General features: G+C 39.2%; 1 protein-coding gene across 1 annotated transcript in view; it reads left to right on the top strand.

Annotated features, from left to right (window-relative positions):
- Window positions 1-11,648, top strand: part of cdkl1 (cyclin dependent kinase like 1 (CDC2 related kinase)) — a 41,156-nt gene extending 29,508 nt beyond the window's left edge. The window contains exons 6-9 of the mRNA XM_078233954.1: window positions 1,500-1,582; window positions 3,706-3,762; window positions 7,045-7,194; window positions 10,534-11,648. Of these exons, the coding sequence (XP_078090080.1) occupies window positions 1,500-1,582; window positions 3,706-3,762; window positions 7,045-7,194; window positions 10,534-10,635 (392 nt within the window). The 3' untranslated portion in view covers window positions 10,636-11,648. The remainder of the gene's footprint in view (window positions 1-1,499; window positions 1,583-3,705; window positions 3,763-7,044; window positions 7,195-10,533) is intronic.
- Window positions 11,649-11,711: the final 63 nt, after the last annotated feature.

Genomic DNA, 11,711 nt, shown 5'->3' on the forward strand with positions numbered 1-11,711 from the left:
ATCGCTGGTCATCAGAATTTCATGTGGTCTTTACCAGCTAGTTGCTCAGACTGGTTTTGTGGCTAGGATCCTGATCTTCACTTGAGAGTGATGCTTTGATGGTTTAATCGGTAACTAAGTTATTCATTTGTAGGCAAATCTGAGGACTTGTCCTCTGAGTGGAGTGAGTGGATATTGATCATTTCTTCCAACTTATTCCAGAAATCCGTAATTGTGTGGTTTTGGCTAGAGCTGGATAGGTCCCTAGTCATCGTTTGTGTCTCACCGGGGTTAAAGGGATGTACATTATTGTTTTGCAGGGGTTCCCCTGACCATCCTTCTGTTGTTCATGTAAAATGGGGGCTAATGACCACTGGCCCTTTCGCCTCGGTCAGATGGGGGCTTATGATGGAGATCCCATCCAAGATCTAACTTTTATTTTCAGGTTTCTCCATGAAGTTTCAATCCACCTGCCAGCCTAACAGGAAATGGCCCTTAATTGGCCACCTAAGGGTCTCAATTGGGGCAGAGGTGGGCTTCCCTGATCTTGCCTGCCACGAGGTTGGGCAGGTGGGAACCCAGAGGGAACCCCAGAGGCAATTTCACATTCCCCCACTGCCCAAAAACCATCATCTTCTTCAGTGGGAAATTTATAATGCAAATATAAAAATAAGGACAGGATTTGGTAATTTTTATACTTCCCACTGCCTCAGAAAAGCAGCCAGCCTAATCAAGGACCGCATGTATCCCGGACATACTCTCTTTGATCTTCTTCCATCGGGGGAAAAGATACAAAAGTCTGAGATCACACACCAACCAACTCAAAAGCAGCTTCTTCCCTGCTGCCATCAGACTTTTGAATGGATCTACTTCGCATTAAGCTGATCTTTCTCTACACCCTAGTTATGACTGTAACACTACATTCTGCACCCTCTCCTTCTCTATGTATGGTATGCTTTGTATGTATAACGCGCAAAAAATACTTTTCACTGTATACTAATACATGGGACAATAATAAATCCAATCAAATTTTAAAGCAGGGACTCAACTCGACCTGAAGACTGTTTGTTTATTCCTTATGTTTAAAGCCACAGGAGATTGATTATATTCACTGAAGGGAGTTAGAATGGCATTATAAATGTATACTGCAGTGCGCACGTCCCTGTAATTTCAGGAGCATTAAATAAAAATATATTATTCTGGTGCCAAAGTGAGTGTATAATGTTTAATTGCTTTGCTTTCTGGAATTGCATGCTTGGATTAAACGCAGGTCAGATTGGCTTTCTTTCTCTTTGAACTCACAGTCGATGTTGGCTTAGCCATTAAATTCAGAGTTGATTGTTGGATGGCGATACCTTGGCGATTGGACTGTACCTGCTAGTTTCACATTGTATCACAGCAGCTCAACATGTTTTAAGATTATTTGTATTGTTCAGTGTAACGTCATGCACTGACGCATTGCAATTTTAATGCATTCATTAAGGGTTCAGTAATTACTATTGCATCTTGTTTGCCTACAGGGGATTTGATTCCTCGTCATCAACAAGTCTTCAGTTCAAACCAGTTCTTCAGTGGAGTGAGCATTCCAGTGCCAGATAATGTGGTATGCCATTGTATTAATCTAGGAAAGTAGTTGTTGGAAATGTAGCATCGAAAACAAATGGGTTATTCACTGTTTGAACGTTGGAGTCTGAATTTTTTAATTCCGTACCCTAGACTTTCCATTCCCTTTGATTGGAGTACATCGCTCTCCACCATGGAATTGCATTCTTGACTCCAACCTCAGGAATTATTTAACTATAAATGATAGGCTGTCCCCACTGGGATTTCTGCCAAATATGGGGCAGAGTTTGGGTTTAGGGATTTTTGGCTGCCACAGTCATTGGAATACCAGTGGCTTTCAGGCTGCCATTAAAATGGGTAGACATATCTAATTTCATATTAATTTTGAAAATATTAAAACTTCCCAAAAAGGAAAGTATGATATTCTTCAATTTAGCACAATCGTCTCAGCGATATGCAAAACAAATTACCAATAAACTATACAGGATTTGTTTTATTCATTTGTGAAATCTGAGCATTGTTAACAAGGCCAACATTTGTTGCTCAACTCTAATTGATCACAAAAAGGTGGTATTAAGCTGCCTTCTTGAATGGCTGCAGTCCATTGGTATAGGTATTTATCCAGTGACAGTGAAGGAACAGCGATATAATTCCAAGTCAAGATAAGCGTGGCTTGGAAGGCAACTTGCAGGTGGTGGTGGTGTTCCCATGCATCGGCTGCCCTTATCCTTTTAAGTGGTAAAGTTTACAGGTTTAAAAGATGCTACTAAAGGTGCTTTGGTGAGTTACAGCAGTTATTGCATATGGTACACATTGCTGCACTGTGCCTTAATTCTGGAAGGAGTGAATGTTTAAGGTAGTGAATGGGGTATTGATCAAGAGGGCTGCTTTATCTTGGATTGTGTTGAGCTTTAATGTTGTTGAAGCCAAATTCATCCAGCCTTGTGCGGAGTATTCCATCAGACTCCTGACTTGTGCCATGTAGATGCTGGACAGTCTTTGGGGAATCGGGAGGTGAATTACTCACCACAGAATTCCCAGCCTCTGGCATTATAGCTGGTCCAGTTCATTTTCTAGTCACTGGTAACTCCTAGGAGGTTGATGGCAAGGGATTCAATGATGATAACACAATTGAATGTCAAAGGGAGATGGTCATTGCCTCGCACTTGTGTGGCACAAAGATTATCAACTGTAAACACAGATTCCCTCAAGTGTAAATCTTAGATTATGAACTCTGGCACCATGTTGGCCCAAATATTTATCTCCTTAGCCACAGATGGCGATCATCATATTCCAGTACACCAGTTGAGCTAGTGTGAATCACTGTGCAATGTAGAGACCAACAAGGAAACACCAAGAGTTGATGCGATTTTGTTCTTGAAGCAAACTTTGACAGAATCAGTTCCACAATGCAATTAACATAAACTATAGGTGCATTGTAAAACTTACTTACCATTGAATGTTGATGGCTTTTCAGTTTATCTTTCTCGTGTAATTGATCTTTGTTATACTGTCAGATAGGTATATACATTTATCATGGCAACTGTTAATACTCACTAATGGTGTATTTGACTTAGTCAAGAGGTGTTAAACCTTTTATTCTAAGCCTGCGGTATAAGCTGCATGCAGTGTCTGTAATTGTATATCAATTAATTTCAGCATTGTCTCAGTTACAGTGAATATTGAGACAATCAGTTTGTTGCCATTTTAGCTATAGGTTAGGAATTGGCACATATAGTTATCTCTATGGAAGCATGAGTTCTGAAGGAAGCCCTATATGTGTGCCAGAGGAACACTAATTACATCCCTATTGCCTATAATCAATAAACAAATATATTATTTTGGTAATTATTACTGAAATCTGAAATTGAGACAAGTTAGAAACAGAAGTATTAAACTCTCTTTATTCAACTTAGATTGAATTGTACATTCTGCTAGCCAAGCAGTGACATTGTAGGTTAGTGGGGGATGTTTATAAAAGAGAGAAAATATGAAGAAAAACAACTATTTTGTGGAGAAACTTAACATTTGCCTTCAGGATGATGATTACTACTAATTCATCTGTTTACAAAATGTGTTTCTTATTGAAAGCAAACTTTAGAAAATTAAATTTGTCTGTGCTTTTTGGCAGTGTGTCGTAACTAGAATTTATTTTCTGTACAGGAACCTTTGGAAATGAAGTTTGCAAATCTTTCCCAACATGCTCTTGGATTTATGAAGGCAAGTGCTGATTGTGGTTTGCACATTAATTACCAAGTATTGTTGCACATAGTTTCATGGCGTATAACCACTCTCTATTTGCATTAATGATTTCAAAAATTATTTATTTCTAATATTCCTTCCTGAGAATTGTTGCAACTCATGTGCATTCATGGAATTCTTGATTTATAATTTACAGGTTCCATAGGTTAAGTATAAAAGTTGTACATGTATAAAAATCTGCTTTGTTATAGCGGCCATAACATACGCTCAAAATAATGATTCAGAAAGATACAAGACAAAAATCAAAGTAACATTGGGAGGGGAGGAAACAGAGCTGGAGCAGGTAAAGACTGACGGACTAGATAGATCGAGGAAGTTCAGGAAAAATATAAACACACAAAATGCTAGAATTACTCAGGAGTTCAAAATGCATCTGTGGGGAGAAACAAAGTTAACATTCCAGGTCAATGATGTTAATGCTTTTTTTCTCCACAGATGTTGCCAGACCTGCTGAGTATTACCAATATTTTCTATTTTATTTCAGATTTCCAGCATCTGCAATATTTTGCTTTTGTGTAGAAAGACATGTATTTCATTATTATAAAAAAACAAACTAGCTGGCCAATAAAACATTGGATGAGTTAAAGAAAGATAACACTGAACCTCTGCAAATAGCACAGAAGCATTTAAAGGGAAGCTAGATAAGCACATCGGGGAGAAAGTAGTAGAATGATGGGCTGTTAGCGTGGGAGTTGATGAGGATAAAGAATTTGATGTGTATATGGACTTCCAAAAGACATCTGGAAAAGTGCCACATGATAGGCTTGCCAGCAAAGTTGAAGCCCATGGAATAAAAGAGGAACAGTGGCAACATGGATACGAAATTGATGTAGTGACAGTAAACAGGGAGTGCCTTAGTGAATGATTTTTCAGACTGTGATGGTGTTAAGACTACTGCTTATCTTGATATGAATTATTCAGTTGAATTTGGGTGTAAAGGACACAATTTCAAAATATACAGATGAACTAAACTTGGAAGTATAATGACCTGCGAGTTGGATAGTGACTGACTTCTGAGTTCATGGGCCAGTGGAATAGGCAGACAAATGGCAAGTGAAATTTAATGCAGATGTTTGGAAAAGAGTGGAGAGGCAATACAAAATAAAAGATACAACTCTAAAGGCGGGGTCCAGGAACAGGGAACCCTTAAAGTACACATGCACCAATCATTGAAGGTGGCAAGGCAAGATCAGGAAACAGCTGAAAAGGCATATGGGGGTTAAGAATTTAGGGTGTCAGAAGCAATGAAATTTTATAAAACATTAGTTTAGCTTCAACGGTAGTCTTGTGTCCAATTCAAGGTATGTTACTGTAGGGAGGATGTGAAGGTTTTGGAGAGGATTCAGAGATTTACAATAGTGGCTCCAGGAATGAGGGAGTTCAGATGTGATGGGTATACTTAGAGCTGAGAAGGTTGAGACAAAATTTGATGAGTGTTAAAATGTTTTAGACAGAATAGAGAGAAACTGTTCCCATTGGCAGAAGGATTGAGAGCTAGAGGATTCAAATTTAAGGTGACTGACAGAAGAACCAAAGGAGACATGAGGAAATACATTTCACCTGCACATCTTTCTTCCTTAGATAATTGTCTAATTCCCTTTTGAATGCTTCAATTGAACCTGCTTCTGCCACACTCTTAGACAGTGCATTCCAGACCTTAACCACTTGCTGCATGAAAGAGTTTTTCCTCGTGTCATTTTTGTTTACCAACTATTTTAAATTTGTGCCCTCTTGTCCTCGATCCTTTCACAAGTGGGAACAGTTTCTCCCTATCTTCTGAGAGATAGTGCTTTGGAAATATCAGAATAATGGTAAACAGTTGTTTTTCAGACTGTGGTGGTGTTCTTGAACACCTTCATCTGAAGGCGTGCCTGAAGGGGGAAAAAAAATTACAAGCTATAGGGAAAGGGTGAAGGGGTGAGTGGAACTAGTTAAATTGCTCTTGCAGTGAACTGGCATGGATTTGACAGGATCAATTTCCTCTTGTACTGTGACCTTTCAACGATTCTGTGGAAAATTTGGGCCCAATGACATGTTTCTGTGCTGAACTCAGTGTAAGCTTCCAGGGCTTAATATACAATAACCAAGGCACTGCCCATTGTACATCTTTCTTCAATTTGGTACTACCCTCGACTTCCTTAGGTAGTCATAAGTGGTTCATCCTTCTCCAGCTTACCAGCCAACTTTATGTTCACACTTTTGTAATTTCCTTTATTTAAGTTTAAGACACCAGCTACAGATCCAGTTTCTCATTCTCAAACGACATGAAATCCTATTATGCTTTGATCATTCTTTCCTTTTTACCCCTGACTCATTACATCTTTCCAGATCTAAAATAGTCTGTTACCTGGTTGGTTTCACAAGTTACCAAGTTAACCCTCGACACAATTTTGTACATAAAAGAATTGTTAAGGAGAGGAAATACAGCTCATAATGTTAAACCTTAAAGATTCAATTCTTACTGGCCTCTCGGCAAAACTTTCTTCGTGTAATGACAGGGATCAGTTCACTAGGGAGATCCATGTTCAGAAAGGGTCAACAATACAACATTATAAAACAGTGTGCAAGAGCTAACCCGAAATTTCAGGGAACTCCAAACTTGTGGCAAGTCAGGTTTGAACTTGTGCTGTGATACTGAAACAAAGCTTCTTGCACAGTAATAGACTTGGTATCAGGAGTAACGTTATTAATATAACATTACTAAAATAAACTTAATTCAATATTTTAATACTTATTGTTTTGAATTCTATTCCCAGCTCACTTTTAACACGTGTAGTTGACAAAATGTGTGTATTATTTTTGTAAATGTAAACATGCACATCATTTTTCTCCCAAGTGTAATGGGGTCACATTGTTCAAGGCTGAGTACCTGAAAGTATGGTTCAAAGACCAGATTTTAGCCAAGGTTCCCACAACATTGTATGATCAGTATTTGAATTAGCTCCTTAGTTTTATTCCTAAAGTTTTTAACTCCCAAGATTCCAAACTAAATCCTAGACCTAGTTAACATTTGCAGTCTGATCTCTTAAGAATAAGTTTGTCAGTCTTAAGGTCACCTAGGGAAGAAATTCCTCCGGTTTGCCTTCCATACCAGTTAAGTACACCTTCAGTGGATCAATATATCTGAAGACAGTACTCTCTGACTCCTGAAGTAAAGATGGATGAAGGTAAGAAAAAATTATGGGCATGTGTAAAATATCTGTACAAGGAAACAATATTAATTCTGGTTTTTATACACAGGGTTGTTTACACATGGATCCTGCGGCTCGTCTAAATTGTGAACAGTTGCTGGATCATCCATACTTTGATAGCCTTAGAAAAGAACTGGAATTGGGCAAGCAAAAAGCTCTGAAAAGACGTGTAAGAGCACCACGCAGAAATGTACCAGCAGTAAGTAGTTACATGGTAAACTCAATTAAGGAAATAATTATCTGCTTTTAGGTAACATTGTCATTCAGAAACAAAACTATTACACAGAATCACTTTGAAGTGCTGTGATTGTTATGTAGGCAAAATTGGTCGCCATTAAGGTCTAATACAGATGGGAAATATACAGTAAATGGCAGAACCCTTAAAAGTATTGACCGGCAGAGGGATCTGGGCTACAGGTACACAGGTCACTGAAAGTGACAATGCAGGCGAAGAAGGTAGTCAAGAAGGCATATGGCATGCTTGCCTTCATCGGCCGGGGCATTGAATTTAAAAATTGGCAAGTCATGTTGCAGCTTTGTAGAACTTTAGTTAGGCCGCACTTGGAATATAGTGTTCAGTTCTGGTTGCCACACTACCAGAAGGATGTGGAGGCTTTGGAGAGGGTACAGAAAAGATTTACCAAGATGTTGCCTCGTATGGAGGGCATTAGCTATGAGGAGAGATTGGAGAAACTTGGTTTGTTCTCACTGGAACGATCGAGGTTGAGGGGTGATCTGATAGAAGTCTAAAGATTATGAGAAGTAGAGTGGATAGTCAAAAGCTTTTTCCCCAGGGTGGAAGAGTCAATTACTCAGGGGGCAAAAGTTTAAGGTGCGAGGGGCAAGGTTTAAAGAAGATTTTCGAGGCAAGTTTTTTATTTTTACAGAGGGTGGTGGGTGCCTGGAACTCGCTGCCAGGGGAGGTAGTGGAAGCAGCTATGATAGTGAGTTTTAAGGGGCTTCTGGACACATACATGAATAGGTAGGGTCCCCGGAAGGGTATGGGGTTTTAGTTCAGTCAGGCAGCATGGTCAGTGCAGGCTTGGAGGGCCGAAGGGCCTGTTCTAGTGCTGTAATTTTCTCTTTCATGCACAGTAAAAACATACAATTTATGACAAATTGCCATGGAATCTTTAATGCCCATTTGAACAAGCAAATTAAACTTCTTTGAATACAGAATTCCTGCAGTGCAGGAGGCGGCCATTCGGCTCATCAAGTCTGCACCGATGCTCCGACAGAGCATCTTACCAAGGCCCAGTTCCTGGCCTATCCCTATAACCTCACGCATTTACCTCACTAATCCCCCTAACCTACACATCTTGGGACACTAAGGGACAATTTACCATGGTCAATCCACCTAACCTGCACATTTTTGGACTGTTGGAGGAAACCAGAGCACCCAGAGGAAACCCACAGTCACCCAAGGCTGAAATTGAACCCGGGTCCCTGACGCTCGAGGCAGCTGTGCTAACCACTGTCACCCCAGTCTTATCCTGAGTCATAGCATATTTTAGTTCATCAGCTTTATTTTTCAGCTTCCTGTGTAAAGGATGATATCACTGACTGCAGCCTTCGCTTAGAACGGCAATGAAGTGTTAACAGATAGTGGGCCATATTTCACCAGAATGCTGCATCTTGCGCATGCCCCACTGATTAGACTTGGTCCCGATAATGGTACAGTGAGGACAACAGGGCATGGTGAACAATGGCCCATTTTCCTTAACCATTGAAATTTAAGGACTGAGAAATAAATAGGGTAAATATTAAAAGAGGATGAATTCAATGTCTTATTAGATACAGTCGGTGGGGATGGCAGGGGGCGGGGGGGGGGGGGGGGGAAGAGAGAAGAAAAATAGATTGAGAATCATAGAATCCCTACAGTGCAGAAGGAGGCCATTCAGCCCATCGACATTGCACCCAACAACAATCCCACCCAGGTCCTATCCCCGTAACACCTTGTATTTACCCTGCTAATCCTCCTGATACTAAGAGGCAATTTAGTATGGCCAATCAACCTAACCTGCACATCTTTGGAGTGTGGGAGGAAACCGGAGCACCCAGAGGAGACCCATACAGACACTGGGAGAATGTGCAAACTCCACACAGACAGTGACCCAAGCCGGGAATTGAACCTGGGTCCCTGGTGCTGTGAGGCAGCAGTGCTAACCACTGTGCCAGCTGAAAGAGACAGTAAGGAAAAGTAAGATAATCGATTCACAATCTGAAGTAGTGAGACTTCACGTTAATTTTGAGCACGAGGGGTTGATTGGCAGTGGTTGATAATTGTAATATGTCAATGGGGCACTTGCACAGTTAATTACTGGATTTAACTTTCTGTGGTGAGTAATGGATAATTAATGTGCAACTGCACTTATTTCTTGAAGATTACGGGGAGCTTTAGTGCAAGATATCATTTTCAGGAAGACTGAAGTAGAGAGATAAATCAGCCAACAGCTCACAATGATTTGCAATTCACAGGGTATCTTTTTCACACTAAATTGCTGGCTAGTTTGTTTATTGCTGTGTTCAGGCAGCATTAGTTTTTAAGCTCAAATTCAAGCACTGATCTTGAACCTTCTGACTCAGAGCCTAAATTTACTAAGTTTATCGTGTGTAACTAAGGTGTTGGATTGTGTTTAAGATTACATGTTTGTGTCTCAGAATATTTTGATTATTTTTCCATGGAAAGAATTGAGAGAAAATTTTGGATTTGAAGCATTTTTTAAAAAAATGGCACCAAATACAGTAATAACAACTTGAGCTTTGTTCCTGTAAATAATATGCTATTTCTTACCCTGTCTATTATACCGAGTGTTTGTGGTGTTTACTGATTATGCGTTTGATTTTTAACATATCCTTTGCAGTGGCTTAGCAAGTCATACAGATGAATCAAAGCATTCAGTATGATAATTATACATCCCTCAACCACTCTTTCTCGAAACTCACTTGCCCTCACAAGGGGCAGCACAGTGGTTAGCACTGCTGCCTCACAGCGCCAGGGACCCAGGTTCGATTCCTGGCTTGGGTCACTGTGTGGAGTTTGCACGTAATCCCCGTGTCTGCGTGGGTTTCCTCCCACCGCCTGAAAGACATGCTGGTTAGGTGCATTGACCATGCTAAATGCTCCCTCAGTGTATCCGAACAGGCGCTGGAGTGTGGCAAGTTGGGGAATTTCATAGTAATTTCATTGCAGTGCCTTACTTGTGACTAATAAATAAACTAAGCTCTCTGGAAAACGTCACTTCTGCTTGAATGCTATTTACTACCCCTGTGGGCACATTCTGTATTGAGAACAGTTTGTTCTTGTAACTCTAAGTCTAAAGTGTACCATGACAATTAGAAAATTATGTTTCAATTGAACTAGTGATTTTCAGGAACCAATATAAACATTTGTTTTTAGCCTGTTAGTAGTTTGAAGCTGTTGAATAAAACAATGGGCTAAAAAATTTTCCTTGCCAAGAATTAGTTTGATAAATGTTAACTAAATGCAGCATTTTAGATTAATTCAAATATTGTACTTACTTTTTGTTTTCTATAGTTGCAGTACTTACCACAGCTTACCAGCAGCAATATACCTCCAACGATGGAAAGCAAGAAGTACTTCAAGCAGAAATATAATTATCATCTACCTAACATTTAACCAAATGGCAAGATCATCAAATTACAAATGATATCAAACAAAAGACACCTACCTGAAAAACCAACTGTCCAAAGAAAATGTTAAAATAAGGGTTTTTAAATTTTGGTAAAGTGAAGACTTGCACCATACTGTTATCCAGCCTGAGATTATATGCACTTTTTTTTAGGTCAGCACTTTGTTTTCTGTGTGTCTGAATTTTAAAGGAACGTGTACTTATGAAAATGAGTATAAACCAGGAAATACTTGGTCAGAGGTTTTGTTTTAAATGTGTACAATGTTTATATAAAGAAATAGCACTGTATTCTATGCACTACTACCTGCTTGAAACTGTAATCCCACTTAGAGAGAACCCAAATCAGGTTAGCATTTGGTGTCCTAACATATGAGAAGTGCAATGTCCATTACATGTATACCTAACAAAAGTTGACCATTGAGTCATGTATACTGCCAACACTATTCTTCCACAGCTATAGGTATACCAAGCCAAAAATTCTGTTTATTCTTTGTCTAATAACCTGTTATTTACCTTTCTTAGTCTGAAAACTGCGTACAAAGGAGCTGGAAAATTGGATTTACCGTGTCACCACAGAATAAGAACCAACATAGTGTTTTCAGTCCTAACTCAACTTCCAAGTGAATTTGATTTTGAATTGTTTAGTTAGCATTTCTTGTGAGTTCTTTGATGACCCATTCCAGCTATTCCCTTAAAATACCCTGTTGTTGAATGGAATTTTCACTTCTGTATGATCTTTCCCCATTCTGATCACAACTCTAGCACAGTACTCAGTGTAGTCAGAAACAACAGTTTTAGTCTAGCAGATAACTAAATTTAAAGTAATTCAGTTTGACTGCAGGGCAAATATTTGATTGTATATCTGTCAGTTAATCGATCAAAAACGGTACAAATAAATTGACCGTTCTTGGGATGAAAAATTCAGAATGTTCTGCTTACTATATATATGTACACAGTGATTATGCTTTGTCATACAATTTTGATATAAATGAAAATGGATAAAGTTGTGTTACTCATTTTTTGTTTTACAAAATACACAAAATCTGATAACCTAACAAGATTT

Source organism: Mustelus asterias, chromosome 18 (assembly GCF_964213995.1).
Source record: "Mustelus asterias chromosome 18, sMusAst1.hap1.1, whole genome shotgun sequence".
NCBI classification, from domain to species: domain Eukaryota; kingdom Metazoa; phylum Chordata; class Chondrichthyes; order Carcharhiniformes; family Triakidae; genus Mustelus; species Mustelus asterias.